General features: G+C 42.1%; 1 protein-coding gene across 9 annotated transcripts in view; it reads left to right on the top strand.

Annotated features, from left to right (window-relative positions):
- CREBBP (CREB binding protein) overlaps positions 1-24,093 on the top strand; it is a 78,099-nt gene that overhangs the window by 30,254 nt on the left and 23,752 nt on the right. For 3 of the 9 annotated variants that reach the window (XM_015294627.4, XM_015294624.4, XM_015294622.4), the window contains 16 exons: positions 1,537-1,786; positions 2,327-2,440; positions 8,745-8,987; positions 9,565-9,664; positions 10,153-10,299; positions 10,747-10,864; positions 13,023-13,215; positions 13,390-13,443; positions 14,565-14,689; positions 15,283-15,471; positions 16,662-17,078; positions 17,728-17,907; positions 18,139-18,325; positions 22,384-22,502; positions 22,630-22,869; positions 23,357-23,445. In XM_015294627.4, coding sequence (XP_015150113.2) covers positions 1,537-1,786; positions 2,327-2,440; positions 8,745-8,987; positions 9,565-9,664; positions 10,153-10,299; positions 10,747-10,864; positions 13,023-13,215; positions 13,390-13,443; positions 14,565-14,689; positions 15,283-15,471; positions 16,662-17,078; positions 17,728-17,907; positions 18,139-18,325; positions 22,384-22,502; positions 22,630-22,869; positions 23,357-23,445 — 2,765 coding nt within the window. The remainder of the gene's footprint in view (positions 1-1,536; positions 1,787-2,326; positions 2,441-8,744; positions 8,988-9,564; positions 9,665-10,152; positions 10,300-10,746; positions 10,865-13,022; positions 13,216-13,389; positions 13,444-14,564; positions 14,690-15,282; positions 15,472-16,661; positions 17,079-17,727; positions 17,908-18,138; positions 18,326-22,383; positions 22,503-22,629; positions 22,870-23,356; positions 23,446-24,093) is intronic. The other 6 variants (XM_015294626.4, XM_015294623.4, XM_040647708.2 and 3 more) reach the window with 4 other exon arrangements.

Raw genomic sequence — 24,093 nt, 5'->3', positions numbered from 1 at the left:
TCGCTGGGACGAAAACATCACTTCCACCAGGATTTTCTTTGGCATGGCCTCGTATTTTTCTGCAGATTGGCTGAACTAATTATTTCCTATTGGTGACCTGCAGATTGTTTCAGCAAAACCTGTCTGCTCACATGCATTTGTTCACAGCAGAGATTGAAGGCTTAAAAATTATATCTGCATGCCCCAGGAGCATAAGTAGATAGCTTTGCCTCAGCCTCTTTTTTCATACTGTATTTTCCAGGGAGTCCTACCAGAAAAATGAAGGTCAAAAGTAGGTGGGCTACTGGTGGTGTGTTCTGTCATGGGAGGCTGATTTGTCTTAAATGTAGGAAGCAGGTTATGGTCAATAGCTGTGTAGACAGCACTGAAGTGTTTCACCTGCTGCCTCCCCAATGTAATCCCGTTGTTATTTTGTACTTGTGTGTTTTAAATGGCAGCTTTTCTTAGGTAGCTTGGGAATTGGTGAAGTTTTTTCTGGTAACCTGAATTTACAACACATCACTGTGATAACAGCATGTAATCAAAGTGATCCTTGGTGTAGTTCAATCTTTGTCCATGAGATTAGCTCAAGCTCTGAATTGTAAGGGTTTAAGCACTTCTGTATCTGCTGTTTCCAGTGAAGCTGCTGCAGGTGAGTGGGTTCAGTGCAATGGAATCATCTTTGGGATAAGAACATCCTGAAGATAGGGTTTCTACATCTGTTGTCCTTCAGAAGAAGGTAGCTAATTTAAAAGCTTCCAAGTCTGTGTTGAAGAAAGGACCTGTCAAGGAATCATTGCCAGTCCATTCAGAGCCATGTGCTGGACTTCAGATGTGAGTGTGTGTGCCGGCTCCGTCAGGCTCGAGTTGGGCATTGCTGCACAAGTGTGGCTGTGAAGAATGGATGCTGGACATAGAAGGCAGCAGATTCTGAGAGCTGACACAGCCTAGCGTTGCTCTGTAGTGAACTCCAGATCACTTCAGTAGACGTAATGCAGTCCAGATTTAGTTGACCCTTTCTGGGAGTAAACTGTATGCATGTAACCTTAGAGTTTTTATTGCTGTGAAAGGAATGTCAGTGCTCATTTGTGAGGAGCAGAAATGCTAATTTAAGCTTGGAAAATGCGCTCCTTCTGTCGCTGTACCCTGTAGAGACTGTCATGTAAATGTCCTGGTCTTCTACTGACCAACTCTTTCATGTAGAGTTAAGTGGGACTGAAGTGTCTAATACTGTGTGTATACTGCCTGTAATACTAAAACACAGTACTGACAGTGGAGCTGCTACCTGTTGCAGTTATGATCTAGCTAATAAACTGAAGATTCTTAGTTGGCCTTTTAATTAAAATATTGAATGCAAATGTTTTAGCGGAAGAATCTCTCAATGTACTTCCAATGTTGTGAAATGAGAATACAAAGTATTTGAGAATGCTGCAGAGTGCTACAATAATCCTTGAAGCCTGTAATGTAAGGACGGTCTTGTGATGCCCGAATTACTGTACAAGATGAAGATCAGAATTAAGATTTGAAGACCTGACGCTAAACTAACTTTTTCCTTAGTCCCAGATGCAAACTCAAGTGCAGCAAGTGGGGATTGTACCAACGCAGGCCATGGCAACTGGACCAACAGCAGACCCGGAGAAGCGCAAACTGATCCAGCAGCAGTTGGTTTTGCTGCTTCATGCCCACAAATGTCAGAGGCGTGAGCAGGCGAACGGAGAGGTGCGAGCCTGTGCTCTGCCACACTGCCGAACCATGAAGAATGTCCTCAACCACATGACGCACTGCCAGGCTGGGAAGGCCTGTCAAGGTGAGAGCGTTGCTGCTGGAGCTACTCCTGAACGTGCCCAGTGCTGTCTCTTGGGCAGCTGTCAGCAGTGTTTCTCTTATCTCGAGAAGACCCCTGTACTCAGCGCAGATGAGTGGAATAACCAGTTCCTAATTAAACAACGACTCCCTTTTTCACTACCTTTACCCTGGTTTCCATTCCTGATCTCTGCATTTTTCTGTTTAGAAAACAGAATGCAGTATTTGCCTTCTAGAAGTAAGATACCACCAACAGTTGGCTTGAGAGCCTTTCATCTTCTTTGTATAAAGAGGATGTAATATTCATCGTGGAATTGCCTATAACTCAGTCATGTAGAATGTCTTAAATGTTAGCACTTGCTTCCTACACTTGTTATGACATTGTTGTGAGTCCCAAAAATGTTTAGTTGCATTTAGCTGTGTTTAGTTATACATCAATAATTGCTTGTAGAGGAGAGAGTAGAATGGCTCTGAAAAATGAAGAGTTTATTCAAACCAGTTAGCTGGGAAGTGACCTTAATCTTACTGCTTTTCCTTGTTGCAGTTGCTCATTGTGCGTCTTCGAGACAAATCATCTCCCACTGGAAGAATTGTACTCGGCACGACTGTCCCGTGTGCCTTCCCTTGAAAAATGCCAGTGACAAGAGAAACCAACAGCGTGAGTAGTTGTTTTCTTGCTGTCACAGTGAAGCTATACTGTTAAAATGGAGTTAACCACATGTGCAATGTAAGAATAAATGAAGTTACTTTATTGTTTTTTTTCATGCTGCCAGAAATAACTTAAATCACAGAATCATAGAATGGCCTGGGTTGAAAAGGACCACAGTGATCATCTAGTTTCAACCCCCCTGCTATGTGCAGGGTCACCAACCAGCAGCCCAGGCTGCCCAGAGCCACATCCAGCCTGGCCTCGAATGCCTCCAGGGATGGGGCATCCGCAGCCTCCTTGGGCAACCTGTTCAGTGCGTCACCACCCTCTGGGTGTAAAGCTTCTTCCTAATATCCAACGTAAACCTCCACTGTCTCAATTTAAAACCATTCCCCCTTGTCCTCTCACCATCCACCCATGTAAACAGCCATTCCTGCTCCTCTTCATATGTTCCCTTCAAGTATTGGAAGGCCACAGTGAGGTCTCCCTGGAGCCTTCTCTTCTCCAAACTAAACAAGCCCAGTTCCCTCAACCTTTCTTCATAGGAGAGGTGCTCCAGCTCTCTGAATGTTAGCATGTTTATCTAACAATAATTAAAAATATTTGTAGAACTGTATTCTTACACAAGAAAAAGATATGGTCTGGGCATCTTAATTGGCAAGCTTATGTGACGCTGGTATTGACTAGCCAAATGTCTGCAAACCATCATGTTTTTGCCTATTTTTCATTGTAGCTCATCTGTTACTGATGTTTAGGGACAGTCAGTTTCAAGGGTGTTTCTTCCCTCTTGCTCTGAAACAGAAAATACTGAACTTAGGCCAATAGGTTCCTTTCGATCTGTGCTGAGGTGGAACATTTGACTGCAGAGATGCAGCAGTTTTAGAAGTCTAAGTAGTGTTGTGCCTAAGTGTATTTAAACAAGGGTTAAGAAGTGGGAAATAGCTGAAGGACTTGTGCAGCTTCTACATTAGAATTGTATTGGAAGCGCTCTGCTAATTTCCATTTAGGCTGAGGCTGCAGTGAGGAAAGCTAATAAAGCTTGGAGGATAGAGAAGAGCTGTGAGGTTAGGTGAGATGGAAGGCAAAGGGGAGAAAAGCTGTTAAGTCTGTCCACATTGACCAGTGGAGATGCTGTCATTGTAAATTCAGGGAAGTTTTTTTCTCTCAAAAAAAAATTAATAAAAATAAAAAAAATTTGAAAGAAAAAAGTCATAAAAAAAAGTCATAGAGCTGCTTTGAAAGTAAGGATTTTGTTTTTGTTTTACTAAACGTCTCCTTCACAAACAAAATATTTCTTGTGTGTGGTAACTAATTTGTTGCACTTGATTAGTTATCTTTGGTCTCTGAGAAATGTGCTGATAGCTTTGCTTTCCAGTGTGGCATGGTCTGTGCATAACATGTCCATGCAGCACGGTTGTTAGCAAACACAATAGAATTGTTTGTGGTGTTCTGTTTCTGGCTGGTTTTTTGTTGTTGTTTTAGAAGCTTTAGTAGAAAACTGGTTTGGGTGGTATTTGCTTTTACATCATTCATAGAACCTAGCAAAAGAGTTGGCAATTTAATCAGAAAACAGTCCTTAAAAGGTAACTTGGTTGTGAGATGTAATAGGATGCGTCTCGTTTTGACTGCAATAGAATTACAATGGATAAATAAATATAGTCTTTGGTGCTCCTGTTGTATGCAGGGGAAAATAAATACAGAATCTCCCTCTCTGTTCAAGTAACCAATAATCCAACAGCAGTAGCCATGGAACTGTGCTGTTCAGTGTGCAAGTGTTGTTACCCTGAGTTATGTCAGTCCTACTTTTGGGACCTCATGGGTTGTTTGAAGACTGAAGATGAATGCTGAAACTACTTGGTTAGGTGTATTATGAAGTATAACACTTTTTAGACATCCAAGGAAGTTTATTTTACGTTAATGGGTGCATTTGAAAATGCTCTGCTTGATCAGGTGAAGCCTAACCCTGAGCTATGTTAGTGTAAGAACTGAAGAGAACGTGTGTTCTCTTAGGAGCAAATAATTACAACGTCTGCTAATTGAGAGAAGAGAGAGGGATCTACGTATAGCAGAATAAGTTGGGAATATTATGTCTGCTGCTCATTTTCAGTTTGTTAGAACAGAGCTGCTTCTTCAGAGGTGTCCACTCCACACTCATATTCTTTCAAGGGACATTTGTGCCAGTATGAGCAGTAATGCGGCTTGCTCTAGGACACACTGGGACAAGTGCAAAGGACAAGTTTGCAATGTTTTTCCTGTTCCTAATGGCTCTTTTCATGTGTACCGTATATCTATCTGGTTAGGGTAGGGCCTAGGGAGAAACTGCCAAAAAAATGCTATTCTGCCTATGCTAAATTTAAGCTTTTCTTTAGAACAGGCTAGAGGCTGCTGTGTTTGCAAGTAATGACTTGAAATTTGGTACGCATGTTTGGGGCTTGGAGGATTGGTTTTGATAGGAAGCACTTCTTTATTACTGAGGCATTAATGAGGCATTATTGACCATGGAAAAAAAATATAAAGAAGAAGGAGAAAGATTAATTAAGAGAGTAAATGTGTGATGACCGATCTTCATCTGAAAATGCCATTTTAGAGGATACAGGGCCAGAAATTCAGAAGGTATGGACTGAGGAATGAAGGGTGGGAATGGGATGGGGGAAAAGGAATTCAGCGCTAGAGAGCTGAGGGAGGAGGTTATGGAGCATGGACAGAAAAAGCAAGTTGTGGATGTTGAATATCCAGGAGCTGACCTGTGGAGGGGAAGGAAGGTATTGGGTGTCTGCTCAGAGGTGATGAGCAGCAAGCAGCCTCTTCACTGTTTCCTGTGGAAGCTGGAAATGAAATCCAGTTTGCTCAAGTCGTAGTGTCAGTAACTGTAAGTTCTGCAAGCAAAATACCCTTTTCAACCCTTTTCCCTTCCCCCCCAGCTCCTTGTAGTGCTGGAAATCATACAGAATAGTGACCTACCAGCTAGCAGTTATTCCTTGCGGTTCCATCTGTTGACTAATGATGATATAATGTGAAGGCTTTTAGTTTAATGCTTAACTAAAAAAAAAAAAAGAGTTTAGATGGCATTGTTGATAAAATGTAATGCTGACACTTCTTACCTGTAAGTTTCACATGTCCTCTTTATTCACCTGTGATTTGATTCATGATACAGCCTTTTTAATCCAGCGATCAGGTATGCTTACCTTTTGTACACCTGCCTCATTTTGGGTGCAGGACAGGCTGGTGCTGAGGTGAATCAAAGCAGAGGCTTTGCTCCAGCCTCTTACAAGGGATATAATGATGGGAATGAGGAGCTGCAGGACAAAGCACTTCAGCACTGCTTGAATGAGTTTTAATTCCAGAACATGGAAGCAAAGCAAACATTTTCAAACAGACTTATCACAAATGTATTGGTGTTTTCCCTTTGGTGACATGGCCAGGTTAGAGAAGTGCTGGCCATTTGTAGTTAGGATGGCATTTGGGTTCTGAATTTAAAGTCAGTAAGTGTGGGGGGCTGCCTCTAGAAAGCATGCATGCAGCTACATTAAGGCAGTATCATCCACTTTGCACACTGATGCAGGAGTTCTGTAGGCAGGAGTGCTCGGTCATTTAGATTACATCCTAATGCATATGCCCAAGAAGGCCTCGTCAACTACTGCCTCACTTCTGCTTGTCTGCACCTTCACTGCTAAGATCCATGGACATGTGAGTTTGTAACAGAACCTCGGTTGTCTGTAAAGTATTTGAATGTGAATGGAGTTGTCTTGAACTTAGCAATGTCTGAAGCATCAGTTAAAAATCACAGTAGACATTGCTCTGTGTAGCAAGTAAGCTAATTTGATAACTCCTGTTTGTTTCACTCCTTGTATTTATTTTAATTGGCTCGATTTCCTCTGGTGTCGGACACAGAGGACTGCATTTGCACTCGATCTGTCCAGTGTGGAATTTAATACTGTCTTCCTCCATCTTGTTGGACAGATTGAGATGATGTCATGCATTCACATATATATTTATATTTAAAAAAAAAAAAGTGGAAATAAAGGAAACATCTTGAAAATCAGATTCTTTCTGTTGTGAAAATACTCTATACATTTTGTGATTGAGCTATAAGATACAGAAGTGCTGACCCCAAGCAGTCAGAGCCCTCATCTCAGCGTTACCAGCGGACCACTAGCTGTACGAACACAGGCTGTCCTGTCAGAAGCTCTTCCAGTTTGAAGCACTGGAGCAACGTTTGGCTGTTTACCAAGTTTTGGCAGTTTTGCATGCTTGAGTAGGTACGTGCACACACATGGAACTTCTTGGAAGTCATCAGTGTTTCAAACTGCGTGCTGCCTGTACTCGTCTCCCACAGCTTGGATGTCTGTCAGGTTGCCAGGGCATCTTTCTTTAGGATGGTATCAGTTTTCCAAGAAAACTTTTTTTGGTTTGTTCTTTAATCTCATGGAAGAGCACGAGGAAGGAGCAGGAGGCACTTGGCTGACCTCAGCGCTGTGACTGGATGCCTTTTTCCTCTTCACAAACTTCAGCTTCACCTGTGGTCATTGTGCTCCGTCCACAGAGATGGGCCTTGGATTTACAACCAGCACTGAAAACACGTGGAGTTTTTGTCATAGCTTCCTCAAGAAATACCATCCTTTCTTCTGCTTTTCCTTACAAGCTCATTCACTAGGTCCCACATCAGCCCTGTGCAGTCACAACAGCCTCCGAAACCTCTGGAATTCCAAAGTGCCACCAGCCTTGTGTGGTTTAACCTCTTTGGGACTTGTGTTTCTTGACTTAGGTTAGAGCAAAGGCATCTTTCTCTTAGGTTGCATGAGCCCAGAGAGCACGTGCACATCCAGCAAGATTAAACAGCCCTTGTGCATTTTGAGGGTTTCAGAGAGGGAGAAATCCTGGAGGGGTGCAGTCCTTTTCCTGACAGAATGCCCTTTGGAGTGTTGAACTGTGCTCCTGCTTCAGGAACGCTTGCCTGAAGAACCAGAGGATCCCTTCTGCCCTCACTGAGCCTCTGTGGGACTGAGGGCAGGGAGGGGGATCAGTGACTCTACCTGCATTCCTTAGGAAAGGAGTTGGAATTGGATTCCCATCTGGAGAAGGCAAACTCTGGATCTGCTGTGTGTGTGGCAGTTTTGGTTTTGTCATCTTTTTGCCTTTTCCCTCTCGGGCAGAAGATGAAAGTGTGAGTGTCCTTCTCAGTGATTCCGTAGTGGGAAGGATTTAGGAAAGCCTAGCATGCAGTTAGTGTCTCAGAAGGCCTGTTTTCCTGATTTACTTGTTTTTTTTCCCTAACCACGTGCCTCTCAGTGCTTCAGTAAAACTGCTCTTGTTGCGGCATTAAAAGCTATCATTGTTGCTATGTTTGGATCACAATTTTTTTTTGCATGTATTACATCCTTAATTACTTGAGGGGGAAGAAGTGGAGTATGTTTTCCTTTACCAGAGCCACAGTTACGGCTGTGCGGTGTCTCCAGAGTGAAGGATATGTCATTCACAGAGGAACACAGTGCTGCTTGGAACGGCAGCTGGAATGGGGCTGGGACACAGATATTTGTTCAGTTCTGGTTTAGTACAAAACTGCTTTTCCCCCTAGTTTCAATTTCCTGTCTAAAGTGGAAATGGCTCTTCCATACATCTTTGGTGAGAGTGGTCAGTTGGTTGTGGTGGTCATACAGATTACTGAGTACCTAAATACTATGATAGAAGTTGCTTACCAAAACCTGCAGCAGGCTTTGACTCTCCACGTTGTTTTAGATTCTGTAACTATGGTCTGAAACTTAGCAGGGCTTTTTGTCACTCACAGAAACTTTGGTTATAGACTGACTTCTTCATCCTCCAGCTAATTCATCTAATGATTGTTGAGAATGAAAATTCCTACCAGCAGATGTTCAATACTAGCTTTGTGTCCAGTGACATTGTGTTTGTGCTGATCCTTCATTCAGGATCTCTCTTCTGGTGCCAAATATTTTGACCTAAAATAGGATTCATTAGAAGGAAAGAAGTAGAGGATTTTTTTTCTTTAGTCTATCCTTCCAAGTAGGCTATTGAACTTCACATTGGAGTCTGTACTTCATGTGTATTATGGTAATTATGGGCTTGTCTGCCTTAAACTTAGAGCACTTCTTTACACTGTGTACATCAGTTGCTTTGGTGATTTCTGTCCTCTGGATTCAAAGAGTCAGTTTCCCACTTGGCATCTCAGGCATCATTCAGGCCTTTGGAACAAAGATACATAGCATATAACTGCATGCATGTTCTACTGATCCATGGGATCGTGTTTTTGATTGCCCTCATTGATGTTTCAATTTTCTATTATTCTTTCTTTTTATAGCCCTCTTAGGGTCTCCAGCTGGTGGAATGCAGAATTCCATTGGTTCAGTTGGAACAGGCCAGCAGAATAATCCATCGCTAAGTAATCCTAATCCGATTGACCCCAGCTCCATGCAACGAGCCTATGCTGCTCTTGGACTCCCATATGGCAACCAGCCTCAGACACAGTTGCAGCCCCAGGTACAAGGCCAACAGCCAGCACAGCCTCAGGCTCACCAGCAAATGAGGACCATTAATGCATTGGGTAGGTGGAAAAAATACCAAGAAATTAAGGTGTTTAAATAAACCAAACTGTGGAATGTTTAGGATTAACTGTATTTCACAGGAGCAGAGCGGTGACTTTCTGCTAATGCTGATTAGTAACTTAAAAATTATACTATTTAAACACTACCATTCATTTATGTCTGAATATTGGAAAGTTTTGTATGTATTCCTTCTGCCAAATGGTGGTGCATTAAGTTCCTTCTGACATACAGTCCACAGCTTTTTGCTGCCTAAGGTGATGAGATAGACTATTCTATCGCAAATACTAGCCTCTTTCAGGAACTTAGTTGTTACTATCATCTTTTTACCTTCTAGAACTAATATTAAGAGTTTATGACTTTTACATTTTCATGGACTAGGGTTTTTTTTCTAGGAAAAGATGTTCAGACTGAAATGAGCATATGCAGTAGCTGTGTATAGGCACCATAGTGGGTACTAACATCAAAGTGCTTATTTGGTACACTATTTGGCTAACCGGTTGTGTCTGTCAAATGTAGTTTTGTGCTGTTGTCAAAATGGTTACCAGGTGCCAATGATGTTTGATTTTTGTCTCAAAGGAGCCAACCAGATGAACCTTCCCACAGGAGGAATAACAACAGACCAGCAAGCTAGTCTAATTTCTGAAACTGCTCTTCCAACATCCCTTGGGACAAATAAGTAATGCACACATTTTCACTCTTGCTCATTTAAACATTTATTTACATGCTTTATGAATGTAAATAAAGAGCGTGCTTTAGAAACTAATTGCATTGCTGCTTGAAATGATCAATCACATCTACAGCTACTCTCTTCTTTCATGTTTCAGTTCTACATCTACCACTTTAGAGATCCCCAGAAGAGGTCCCCCAAGAGATCCCCAGAACATTTAGTGGTTTTAAATAAATTCTAGAGGGAAGAATATGTTGTGTTTTTAAATGTACAAATACCTTAGCAGATATGATTTTTTTTTATCCTGTCTTTTAAGCTCCTGGGCTTTGCTGCTGTATGCTTTGTAGCTTGTTGAGTTGATATCAGTATTTTACTTACAGAATGTTTGATGCAATAACTAGAAGTGATGAAAGCAATTAAAAACTACTTTTGCATCAGATATACTACAAAGACTTGCATTCTTGTACTCTAACAGCCCGTTCCTTTCTTTGCTTTAGCCCCCTAATGAATGATGGCACAAATTCTGGCAATGTTGGAAACCTCAGCTCAATGCCAACGGCTGCACCTCCTTCTAGTACCGGGGTAAGGAAAGCATGGCATGAACATGTCACTCAGGACCTGCGCAATCATTTAGTGCATAAACTGTAAGTATTCACCAAGACCACATATTTCTTCCTGAATATTTTTACATAGTTTCAGTGTTGTAGTTCTCCTAGCTGGAAAGTTGTTAATGAGAAAGTAGTGATGCTCTTGACACTGTGCCATTGATAGTGAGCTACTGTCTTTAACTCTCCTCTTCAATTCATCCTTCTTGCTCGTTAAGGGATGGAGTAGTTTGTATGGCTAGTAAATTTGTTCTGCTGTAGTAAACAGAAGTATTTGGATTCTAGATTGTCAAACCTCACATTCTTTTATCACTGAATTTGCTTTAAACTTGCGGGGGATAATACAACATAGATATTATTTTCATCAGTTTTGATGCACTTCTACATCTCTGATGTATTCGGGAATGTGCTGAGTGAAGGTTATAAAGCTGCATGGAATTACCAGTTTTTCTATGAAGAATTTTTCTTCTTTCTCATCTCTTGTAGTGTCCAAGCCATCTTCCCCACTCCGGATCCGGCAGCACTGAAGGATCGCCGCATGGAGAACTTGGTGGCTTATGCAAGGAAAGTTGAAGGAGATATGTATGAATCTGCCAACAGCAGGGTATGTTGCTTCAGTTTGGGTATTCAGAATATGTTCAAGAGCTGCAGTACTGCAAAGCATAAGGAAACCCACAGAAAATAATTTCCCCGTTCTTTTGATGAGCGAAGTCCTGCTTTCTGTCTGTGACAGTGTTTGTGTGGCCCCGTGCTCTCTGATTAATGTGACTCCAAACTAATTCACCTCCTTCAGGTCCATGAAAACGCAGCAACATTGTGCTGGCCAATTTTCCATTCCCCCTGGAAGTCTGACTGATGGGCATGAAAACTTGAGCATGGCTTATGGTTCTTGATGTTTCCCTTGCTGACGTTCCATTTTATGAAAATCTCTGTAGATAAGGGTTCTGATGCCTCTATGCTATTGGAGCTTTTGTGTAGGACCCAGTTGTGCTAAGCTGCTTACCTTTTACCTGCAGTGTTGTAATAATTTCTCTGCTACTCAGCAGCACTGAGAGTGATTTGGCTAAGGCAAATAGCAGTTGCAGCTAACAGAATAAGAAATCAGTCTGCCTGTGTTTATCCTGTGCATGGGAAACAAGTCAGAGTTACCTGTTCATGAATTCTTTGTCTCCAGTGAGGTGACAGCTCAAATCTGTATTACTCTGAAAACAAAACCCTGTTGATTGACACACTGAACATACTGTTTCTTTATGTCAGTGCAGTTTTGCCACCTTAAGGGAACCACTCCCTGAAAGTTTTCATCAGGTAAAAACAGTAGTGCTGTACTGATAGCTAACGAAATCTTACCTGTTTAGAATCTCAGGGTATTGCCATTAGATAAGAGACACAGACCCAGAAGTATCTTCTCTTCACCATGTAAAGCAGCTGTCAGAGCCTTGTTGACACATGTCTCTTTTATGGGAATTTGTTTAACTTACTTGGCTCCAAAGTAGTGAATTGGAAGAAGGGAGTAGTTAAGACATTCTAAGTGATTGCATGAGGAATTGGATCTTTCTTCATGAGGAGTATTAGTTTTGCTTTGACAGTGAAAAATGGGTCAGTCTAAGGTGTCAAACTGCGTACTAATATGAGCTCCTTGTAAATACATCCCTTTTCAGGAGTCTTTGTAATAAGAAAGCAGCACAATCTTAAATGCACAGGTAGGAAGTTACAGATGGAGCGTCCAGGCAGAAAAAGGGGCTCCTCCTGCTTTTAGACTGGACAGCAGAAAGGCTGGGCTTTCTTAACAAAACTCATGAGGGGTACTCATCTCGTCCTGATTTTCTGAAGTGAGCTGGATCCTGCTGTAATAACCAATTCTAGTTCAGTTTGATGTGGATAAAATGATTCTGAGACAAGTACATCGCTGAGCCTTGGCTCCATGTAACGCTGGCTTTATGGGCACGGGTGTCCCCACGAAATAAATGTGATCTTGGGGCTTTGTGGCAATACTTTTGCCTTTAAACAGGTGTGTAATCTCATGCTTGGCAGATGTGTCCAGCAATTGCTGGCAAGCAAAATTGTCTCCCTTGCTGTGCAGTGTGAGTGCCTTATTTGATCTGTTGTCAGGGTAGATTCAGTAAAATGGATTTTTTTTGTCTTGCACAGATGTAGTGTTGAGCTGTCTGTGCCTGAGGATTATTTTTCACTGATTTTCTCCATTCCTCTGAGATTTTGTTTGGTTTTGCTTATTCCCACAGTGCCTGTCGGTAATCAGACTCTTTAGGAAAAGTGGTTCCCATCTTTGTTTAAGAATTGATCTATCCTTAACACCTATCTCCAGAAGTTTATTTAGCCTAACTCTATTTCTGGGGACATCTTTGTGTTTTGTCTCTGCTTTATTGGAAATGCCTGTTAGGAAAATATCATTTGAAAATCGTCGGCACATAGAATCTTGCTTTCTCCAAGCAACAGAGGCCCTGCAGCCTTCTCCTTTGTCTGCTAATCTGCACAAAGTAGATGCAGTGAATAGTCATGAAGCCAAGTCTCCTAAGGGTGTCCTGGAAGCTTGGTTCTGCTTGGTTCTGTTTATCCGTGTTAAAGCAGGGATGGGACTGTCTTGATTTGACAGTTCTGAAAAGCAGTAGTTCCTGTTCAGCTTGGCAGGTGCATGCATTAAAGACTGAAACAAAAAACAAATCAGCTGACTGTTCAGGTAGACTTGCATGGTTTCTGTCATTGCTTTCTAATACTTGATGCTGAGTGCTGTTTTTCTTTTTTAGGATGAATACTATCACTTATTAGCAGAAAAAATCTATAAGATACAAAAGGAGCTAGAAGAGAAGCGGAGGTCTCGTCTGCATAAACAAGGGATCTTGGGAACACAGCCAGCCTTACAGACGCCAGGACCTCAGCCCCCTGGCATCCCACAGGTGGCTGCTGCCATGGGCCAGGCACAGCCTGTGAGGCCTCCCAGTAAGTGCTTCTGCATCGGGGTAGGCACCAGGGAAAGCCAAGTGGGACAACAGGGTTTTTGGTTCTTACACTTCGGCTGTAGCCATGCAGGGTTTGTGCCCTTGTGCTTTTTAGACTAGCCTTGTGTTCAGACACCGAGTCTTTTCTCTGACCATTTATCTGTTTTTGTTGCAGATGGGCCTATGTCCATGACAACTGTGCCTATAAGTCGTATGCAGGTTTCTCAAGGTATCTATGTTTTCTTCTCTAACAACACTTTGTGGGTGTAAAATAAAGCATTAGGGGAAATGCTAATCATCAGTTTTTATCTTGGAATTGCACGTTGGAGGTGGGGGGGTGTGCAGGGACTACTGGGTCTCCCTGGGTCTCCCTTTTTCAGCATCGTTCCTTGCTGTTACTCTGAGACAGTAACAGTTTCAGTGCAGTCATAGAATCATAGAAACCTTAGAGTTGGAAGGGACCTCTGGGGGCTATCTGGTCCAGCTCCCCTGCCATGCACAGGGACAGCACAGCTAGGTCAGGTTGCCCAGGGCCTGATCCAGCCTTGCCTTGAAAGTCTTCAGAGATGAGGCATCAACCACATCTCTGGGCAACCTGCTGCAGTGCTTCACCACCCTCACCATAAAAAAATTTTTTCCTTATATCCAACATAAATCTAAGTCAGTATGTACTCAATACTTCACTAGTGACTGGGAATTAGTTCAGTTGTTTCGAAAAGAGGAGAAGGCAGGGAGAAATAGTAGAGATAATCTATGATTTAAAGTATGTTAACTGCAGAGCAGGAGGGCTGTGGTATGTTTTTATCATTAAATAAGCCCCAAATACACCTGTAGCTGGAAACCTATCACTTTAGTCTGTAACTGACAATATTCTGTCTTGGTTTCTGGTGAGAAAGTATATTTTAAAAGGCATTCTTGTTTTTTTCGTGCAACTGATGTTAGCCATCACTAATTTAGGCTGCTATGGGATCGTGGGTAGCTTTTTCCCAAAGAGTCCCAGTCTCAGATGCACAGATGTTTCATTTTCCCCCAAAAGAGTATCCCCAATTACTTTATGTCCATAAACTATGCTATTATATACATACAGCATCGTGTCTTTACAGATCATCCACGCTCCTCATCATTTTTAAGTCACCATTAGTTATACACTCCCTACTTGGCATTCTTTAAGTATTTTTCACATCTTGGTTTCTCTCTTAAGCCAAGTAATTTAAGCAGCATTCAAGGAAAAAGGTGATGTGGAGGGCAGTTAAATTTTAGCCATAAGAAATGTGCATTTTATAATAGAGTATACATAGGTAATTTGTGATGACTTGTTCCTAATGAGTTGTTTTGGGGGTGCATTTGCAGGAATGAATCAGTTTAACCCCATGTCCATAGGGAATGTACAGATGCCACAAGCACCCATGGGACCCCGTGCAGCTTCTCCAATGAACCATCCTGTACAGATGAACAACATGGGCGCAGTTCCTGCGGTTCGTACCTGTTGTTATCCAATTCTTCTCAAAATGGGTTGATTATGTTTGAGGGTGTTAATGCTGTTCTGAAAAGGCCGTGTCACAGAGTAATACTGGAAATGGTAGGATAATTTCATGGAAATGTACTGAGTCTGTCAAGCTTCTATTGAGGCATTTGTTTTCACTATTTACGTGTTTTAGAAGAATGTCTTTAGAGAGCTACATATCAGAGTTGCAATATTCTGCAAGTCTGTGGAAGAGCAGAGTCCTTTCAGGAGCTGTTTCTCTGCAGCGTGTGTACTTTCTTTATTCCTCCAAGAAAACATGTTTTTATTCCTCAGGAGGAAAAAAAAAAAAAGCACCTATATATTTAAAGTGTTAGTATAATTTGAATATTAGATTGTATCAAAATAACTCCCTCTTGAATACCATGAGACAAACGCTAACATTATGTGCATGTGCCCACTTCCATTTGGTTTACTGAAACCATTTTGCCTTTTATTTTTTGTCACATCTTTTGGCTCATTACTTTGATGGTGTTTTCCTTTGTCTTGCTGCATGATAAAAAAAATCAAAAACATTAACATCTTTATTTTGGTGTTAACTTTCAGATGGCAATGTCTCCTTCCCGAATGCCTCAGCCACAGAACATGATGGGAGCCCATTCCAACAACATGATGGGTCAGGCTCCTACCCAGAACCAATTCCTGCCCCAGAATCAGTTTCCAGCTTCCACAGGGGCTATGAATGTGAACAACGTTGGCATGGGCCAGTCAGCAGCCCAGGCAGGGGTGGCACAGGTACGATGTATTTTGTGATACCTGTGTTAAACGCTTTTAATAATTTCGGTCTGATGTATTTTATTTGTGTATCTCTGTGTTTCATTGTTTATTGCAGTCATTCATGACTTTCAGGAGTACTGCCTCCATATGCTAACTTGGGTTATGTCCTATCATTCCCAATGTAAATTCTAGAAAATACGCTGATGGGATGTTTAGGGGAGTATTAGAAATAGTTCATGGGGCATATATGAGCGTACACTTCTGGATTTGCATGGACGTTATCAGCCAACTTTAAATCAAGAATTACAGTAAAGTGACTGGGGGAGGTCTTCTATAATCTTCCATAACCTCACTACTTCCAAGCAGAAAACATCTTCCAACAAGTAGATCTTTTTGTTGCTGTTGTAATCGTTGTCAGTGAAGTCAGAGCTCATTTATGATGCTGAGGTGTATGTGTTTCCAGAGGAAAGAGATTTGTTGGGTGTTGTATTTTTGTTATTCGTTTTTTTTGCCTAGTTTACAAGTAAAGTAGGTTAACTGAGACCTCTGAGGTTCTCTATTCCATCCTCGAAAGAGGGGAAACTTAGATTGTGGGACTTTTCTCAAAGCAAGTTTTGAACAGCTTCACAATGAAGCACCTGTCATTTCTTGGGCCCTGGTTCAGTTACTTGACCAGCTTTGTCAGGGAAAAAAATAAAAGCAGAATCCTGAACTTCTGTTTGTTAAAACTGACTTTACATAGACAATATAGAAGCAAGTTTTAATTTAAATTAAGAACAAAAAACCAGATCTTAAGGCTTGTGTTTTGCAATAGGGCAGCCATTAAATGTGTTGAGCTCTTTTCCAGAGCGGGGCTGCTTTACAGTCCTGACCTAAAGTGTGTATTTGCTTGAAACTGTTTTGTATGCAAAGTGTGACCTTTGCCCAGCTAATGACATGATTTAGAGACTGTCTGCAGGTTTGTATTACTTGGGGATTGTGAGGATTCCTTCTCTGCGCTGGGAGTGTTTGTGGAAAGTGATGTGTAAGGCACATCTAAGTTTAGCATCAAGGTCTTTGAATAAAAGCTGACGAAAATGATGAGAGAAATCGGAGCACAATCAGCTGCACAGTGTAGTTAGATATGTTTTAAAGATTATGTCAGTGCTTAAACGTTAATTGTGAGTTTTGGGAGTGATGTGTCTGTAAGAGAATCTCTTTCCCTCCAGCAGGGGCAGGTTCCCAGTGCTGCTCTTCCCAACTCCATGAACATGCTAGGACCACAGAGTGGTCAGCTATGCCCACCAGTGACCCAGCCGCCTCTGCATCAGACTACACCTCCTGTGTCCACTGCTGCTGGGATGCCGCCTATTCAGCACCAAACACCAACTGGAATGACTCCTCCTCAGCCAGCAGCACCCACTCAGCCATCCACACCAGTCTCATCTTCAGGACAAACCCCTACACCGACCCCGGGTTCTGTTCCCAACGCGACCCAGACACAAAGCACGCCTACGGGACAGACTGCAGCACAGGCTCAAGTCACACCGCAGCCTCAGACCCCAGTTCAGCCCCAGTCTGTGCCAACCCCACAGCCTTCCCAGCAACAGCCAACATCTGTGCAGGCACAGCCACCTGGCACTCCAGTAAGTATCAGCTACTTGTGTTTTCCCTTGTGTAGTGGTGTTCCACAGAAGTCCTCCCTATGTATAGCGCTGCATCACGAATGTATAGAGTCCGTATGTTGTATGGCTGTCAATGCTAGCTTCTACTTTAGAGCAAAGGATTCCTTATACAGATATGTAAAAACGTGTTCGGATTATCTCAGCATTGTTTGAAGGAGGGGGGGGCGTAATGAATGGCTTCAATCTGCTCAAAGTAAAAATGGCAGCAGTGTGTAGAAAGATGAGGAATATCAGGCCTAATGTAATATTTGGCCTTAATCAGAATCAGTCTTCTCTGATCATAAAAAATTTGTGTAGGCTTTTTTCTTTTGAGCTTTATAGTGAGGAGGAATGCACGTGTCAAGGAATGTACCGTGTTGTACTGGGCAGGTGTTTTCTCTGTAAAAGAAGCCTCTTTGTTTGGAGCAGAGATCCTCCTTTGCTTTTACTCTGTAACACAGAGTTAGTGAATGTGTTCTCTAGAAACTTGACTACAGTGAGCTCCTATATCCATGTTCTGCACTGTTTTAGAATATCATCTCATGTCTCTTTTTTTGTGCTGTTCATTTTTTAGTAAAGGAAAATATTTCTATATATGCAGTGTCTTTCTTTTGTACTGTTTTTACAACAGCTATCCCAGGCAGCAGCTAGTATTGATAACAGGGTCCCCACCCCTGCCTCAGTTGCTAGTGCTGATACGAATTCCCAGCAACTAGGACCAGATGCACCAATGCTAGAAAGCAAATCAGAAGTTAAAACTGAAGAAACTGAGCCAGAGACTAGTGAGACACAAGTGGAAGCTAAGACTGAGGTAAATGAGATTCTATACAGCTTAACTGAAAGCAGTGATAGATATAAAAGCACTCAATGGTATGTCTGAATTGATGAGCTAAGGGGCGAGAAGAGGGTAGTTACTGGAAAGTAACTGTCCTGAGGAAAGCCATGGATGGAGAGTGCTTTGACAATCTCATAAGCTAATATTTGAATGACTGAAGCCTGTGTCATAGATGTAACAGTGCATCTTGTTGCCTCCTTTCTTAAGGTGGAGGAGGATTTACAAGGATCTTCACAAACAAAGGAGGAAACAGATGGAACTGAGCTGAAACAAGAGCCAATGGAAATAGAAGAAAAGAAGCCTGAAATAAAAGTAGATGCTAAGGAGGAAGAGGAAAGTGGCACTAATGGAACCACTTCACAATCCACATCGCCATCTCAGCCCCGCAAAAAAAGTACGTGTATGAAAACTGATTCCTTTTTCTTGTGTACTTCGTTTTATGCAGCCCTTCCTTTTTCTGCGGTCTTTGTTCCTGCTGGGAGGGGCTTGTTTATTTTTGAAAGTAGAATTCCTTTAACATTACCTGAATCAGAGGTGAAGTAGCGTGCTGTGTTCTTGATGCCAGCAGTGTCCTCGCAGTTTGCAGTTTCTGCCCAGAAGGACTGAGGTGGTAAGGGAGTGGTTGCTGCTCGGGTGATGTGCATGAATCTCTCCCTCTGCATCTTGGCCAGTGCTCTTTCACAGGAGCTCAGTATAGATGCAACAACCAAGAAATAGCCATTGCTAAATAAACAGCCAAAAATAAATTGCTTCTCTTTGTAATGAAGGCAAGATAAGTTTTTTTGAACTCAAACTCAAAAGCCTTGGCTGTCTCGACACTTGGTTTTTTGAGATGACCATTTCTGTGTTTAGTTTTTGACCAAAGGTAAGCTTTCAGCATAACGTAAATGTCAACAAAAGAAAATGGAAAGCTCCATTCCTTTTCATTTCATCTTCTCTTCCAAAGGAAACTACACATGATTACATTAGAAGAACACTACAGATGTATGAACGTGATCAGGGAAACACAGAGTTTTAGTTTGTACAGCTTGAATCTTGATCTCTTGTATTTGCCTTGTATTGCTTTTAACTATTAGACAGTCTTCTTATAATAAAGCACGTTTTCCTGTAGATGTTAATTTCAGTTTGCAGCACAGTGTGCCAGCTGAACCAGAGTGCGCTGCAGAGCCTGTTTCGAACTAACAATTACAAACAAGTGGAGTTCCCAGTGGAAGGAACCATTGCTTCTCCTTAAGTATGCTTGCAAGTAAATGGAGGCAGTGGCTGGGAGAAGATGGTTCTTAAGGAGTTGGTCTGGGCAGAGCTATACTGTGTCATTCTGGTGGTTCAGTCTGGGTTACTGCGTGTTTCCAACACCCCATTTAGTAACACAGTTCTTGTGTTAGGAATATTGTCACTAAGTAGCCCCATAGTGTAATACATGTGCAGTTCCAGCAGGTATAACTGCATGCATGATTTTAAACGGAGCCATTTTCTCACCAAGTAGTTTATCCAACTTTAATGGAGCATTTGCATTTAAACACAAAATAAACCAAGAGGTATTCAAGAGCAAATACAGTGAAGTGTGCTTCAGGGTTTTATGGTATCTTAAAAGTGCTTATGAGACTCTTCTCATGTTTTTTCATTTGTAATGTTGGTTTCACTTTCCATTGGTATTTGAGACTCCTGATAGCATGGGAGGGATGAAGAGGTGCACTCCAAAGTGACCTGGGATGCAGATCGATGCTGCAGCTGCTAGGGGGAGAGTCTCACAGCTGGACGTGGTTATAGGGTGTCTGCTGTGAGATCAATTAGCAAATAGTGACTAGGTGTCTTCATGTTTGAGGAGATTCACCTGTGCCTTGAGGAGTGTCTTTTTGAGCAGCTTCTGCTGTGCAGTTGGAGTCTATCAGTACCCCACACATCCAGTTGAATTGAACACTGTAGATTGAAGGGAAGGCTTTTGTTTGCTTGCCTCTTCCTTTGCAGTCTTCTCAAAAGAAGAAGTGTTCCTGTCACCTCTTCTCATTGTAGCTGCCTGCCTTATAGTGTGATGGCCTACAAGATGACTTTTATTGGTTTCTTCCTTTGTTATAAGTCATAATAGTGAAAGGCCTGGTTTGAGAGAAGCGTCCCGGGTGTATTATTATATTGGAGTCCTCTTTGTCTTCCTTTCGGAATTTTCTCCTTAGTAATCATAAGCAGAATTTCCTGTTTGAAGAAATGAAACTTTTTTATAAGTTACAGCAGGGAGCATCTTGCTCTTCTCTGGCAGGCAGCACATCGTGGTGCAGGCAGAGATCCCTTCTTCTTCTTACCACCTACACACCCAAGACAAAATTGGGCTTACTGGATGTGCCAGCTCCGTACTGAGATTTGCTGCAGGAGGAGAACCGAGAGCGTATAATTGAGGAAGAGGAGAGAACAGTAACTTCCCTGCAAAATCTGCATATAGAGGGATGCAGTGATCAAACACTCTGTTATTAGTCACCTTCCTTAGGAGCTAAAGATGAAGGCGACTTTTCTTTATATTTTTAGGTGAAGTCATAACTCCGAATAACTGGATTTTGAATACATATCTACTTTCGCTTTGGTTTAAAATATATGATGAACACTCTCAGGAATGATCATTAGTCTTTAAGGAACTTAAGAGTAGTTCTGCTGATGCTCTGTTGTTCCGATTTAAATTGGGATCAGATCTGTTCAGAAGGATTCTCTAGCTGCTGGTGTGCTGTCATGTGGGTCAGTGCAGGGAAACTTACAGCAGTGTCAAGCAGATGTCCAGAATAGGTCATTAAAAGGTACTTTCTGACTTTCAAATAAATGAAGTCATTTGGATCATCAAGTTTATGAAGTATGTGAGTAAAACAGTTGCAGAAACGATACAGAGTACTTATACTGTATTTCCCACTGTTCTTGAATTCCATAATACAACTTTGTTTATACCGTTTTGAGAGTGTATATTAGGATTCTTTCCATGGGAAGGTGCCTTCGTAGCGGAAGCAAATTACTGTGTTGTCAGGAATGAGGTAGTGGAACAGCTGAAGTGATGGCTGTAATGCTTGGTGCCATATGAACAGAGGTAGTGAGGGCTCAATGCAGCCGTACAGCAGGGCCTTGCTGCAGCCCCTCTGGCAGCTTGCATAGCCCTTTGCCATGATTCAGCTGGCTGAGCTGTGCTAGTTTGCCACTTGAACACGAGCAGCAATCCTCTCCCAGGTACAGGCAGTGCATTCAAACTGTCTTCCAGCTTCCCTTTGCTCTGCAGGGGCTGTTTTCAACCCGGCTAACAATTTCCAGGAGCTTCAGCATCCACAGATGCCTGAAAACACTGAGACCTTAACGCTTCAGAAATGGTTGAGTTGCATCCACTTAACTTCTAGTGCCTTAGTTCCGTGTTTTGAGATGAAAAGAGACCCTCTCAGAAATATAACACTAATACAAAAGGTTAAAAAAGAAAGTAAATTAAAAAATATCTATTTTTTTTACCAGAAATTTCCCCCCCCCCCCCCCCCCCCCCCCCCCCCCCCCCAAAGCCAACTTATATCTTAATAAAGCACCATCTGAACAACAAAAGCAATGATCAGCCTCAAAGGGGTCACTGTAGCCCTATTGATTTAAGTGCTTTCAAGAGAACTCCTAATTGCTCCCTTTTATTGGTATTGTTCTCATTTCAGCCAGGTAGATAAATATTAAATGCCATCCTGCTCTTCTGAGTTGTCGTCTTTTTTTCCTCAATAATAGGCATTCTTCCCTATTTAAAGCCCCCGTTCCTAAGGAAATAAATGTAATTACACTGCTGAGATGTTCTAAGAGCTCTCCAAGTTATCATTATTTTTCAGAAAATGCACATTGCCTTTCTTGTCCTTGTCATCCACTATTGAAAGAGCCATGGCTGTTGCCATGCTGCTGTTGCCAAGTGGTTGTAATGATGCATATAAATCTTGGAAGTATTAACATTTTCAAAATCAATTAACGGTCCATCGGACCGGGTCCGTTTGTATGCCATGGCCAGAGAATGCCTGTGCCAGCTCTCAAGACATCTGGTTACCTTCTGGAGAGCTGGCCCTTTGGGATTCCTTTGCTGGAGGAATCTTGACACGGGAGCAGCTAACAGTGTCAGAAGGGAAGGAGAAAATATGCTCTTGGTCTTCTCTCTGAATGGCGGAGCTTAGCCATGTTGAAGCAATGAATGGTTGATTTGCTTCTGGATAAGTATTGCATCCTCTAGAAGATGTGTCACTGAATTGTCCTTATCCCCCTGTACTGAGAATGTAATGTAGTAGGGTTCAGTTAAATGCAAAAGCTGCTCAGTCGTCTCTTGATGATACGTGTTGCTTTTCATCAGCAACGTAGATGAGAAAATAGCTTGTGTGATCTTTTTGTTAGAATCATTCTTTACTTTTCTAGGGGAATTAAGCGGGTAGGACACCCAGAAGGAATTCTTCTAACCTTTCCATCTTTCATTGACAGTTTTCAAACCCGAGGAGCTGCGCCAGGCACTCATGCCCACGCTGGAAGCCCTGTACCGGCAGGACCCGGAGTCTCTGCCTTTCAGGCAGCCCGTGGATCCCCAGCTCTTAGGGATTCCGGTGAGTCAGCACTGCAACACACCCAGTGCTGCAGTACCGTGCCTTTGCTCATATGAACGTTCTCTTGTTTCTGCACAACATGGTGTGAACAGTTGATATCTTAAAAACGTTGTGTGTTTGTTTGAAGGACTACTTTGACATTGTGAAGAATCCTATGGACCTCTCAACCATTAAACGTAAACTAGACACGGGGCAGTACCAGGAGCCCTGGCAGTACGTGGACGACGTGTGGCTGATGTTCAACAACGCCTGGCTTTACAATCGCAAGACTTCCAGGGTCTATAAGTTTTGCACTAAACTGGCAGAGGTGTTTGAACAAGAAATTGATCCTGTTATGCAATCCCTTGGCTACTGTTGTGGGCGCAAGGTATGTCTGCCAGGGACAGTCGCGTTTCTCCAAAGAGCTTTCCTTGATTGAGCTGATAAAACGTGTGCTTTGTGTAGTCCCTTAGCTTTTCTAATTGAAATAAGGAAATGGGAGGGCTTGTAGGAGTTTGGCTTTTCGTCACCACACTAAGAGCTGAAAATAAAAAACTGGGTAGTATCCTTCTTGCTGCTATTCTGTTATTGTCTTTTTCTCCCTCAGAGAGAGAGTACCTTCTCTGATCAAAGCACTACTAAAATTCTTTGCTTCCAATGTCCATTGCAGTCAAGTGGGTGCTTAGAGAGGTCAGCTCTTCATCTCATAAAGCTAATTACTATAATTCCATTAAGAGAGATTTGTTAGTATATTTACAATAGCTTGAGAAAGTGTAATAACAACGTATTATGATATCCTCAAGTTAGCCTGATTAATTGATTAATACAAGATTACATCTTAACATTTCCGTTCTCAACTTTTTTTTTTTTTGCAGTATGAGTTTTCTCCACAGACCTTGTGCTGCTATGGCAAGCAGCTGTGTACTATCCCTCGTGATGCTGCCTATTACAGCTACCAGAATAGGTAAGTCCTTGGCTGCTTTTCTCGTTTTTCTTTTTTCCTTTTCTTTTGCCTTATTCAGGAAAGCAGTATTGTTTGTGTTGTCTGCAAATGTGGAGGAGGATTATTAACCTTCTCTTTCCTTTGTCTGCTAAGTCAGGAAAAAGTTGGTTGTTTACCCTTGCATGCTGTCCTTTTGCAGGTGACCCTCTAGTTTGCTGTACTGCAGGTAGATAGACACGATGCTTAGCTGCTTGCTGTTGGCCAGGCTGTGCTGCTGAAATGCAAGTGCTCCGTGTTTTCCTCAATACCAATAGCAGGGCACACTGCAGGGAGAAAGGTAGAGCTGCTGAAAGGGACTGAGGGAGTTACATTGCCTTGGTCTGCAGAATTATAAAAACATGCAGCTTTGTTTTTTAATTACCGTCAGAATTTAGAAAGCAAATGGTACAGTAATAAAGTTTAGCAGTCGCTCTCTCATCTTCTCAGCACCTAATTCTTTTTAAACTAGCTTGGACTTACTGTTTAAAAACTTCTCTGACTCCTTGAAGATGTCAGAAAATAATGCTCGATGCTGAATCTTTTTCTTGATTACTGTTAGGATTTGATGTTAGCATGATTATTAACCAGTAGCATTGTAATAGTTTCCATTTGAGACATAATCAATGACAT

This window comes from Gallus gallus, chromosome 14 (assembly GCF_016699485.2).
Source record: "Gallus gallus isolate bGalGal1 chromosome 14, bGalGal1.mat.broiler.GRCg7b, whole genome shotgun sequence".
Lineage (NCBI taxonomy): Eukaryota > Metazoa > Chordata > Aves > Galliformes > Phasianidae > Gallus > Gallus gallus.
This window is presented reverse-complemented; position numbering and strand designations above follow the sequence as displayed.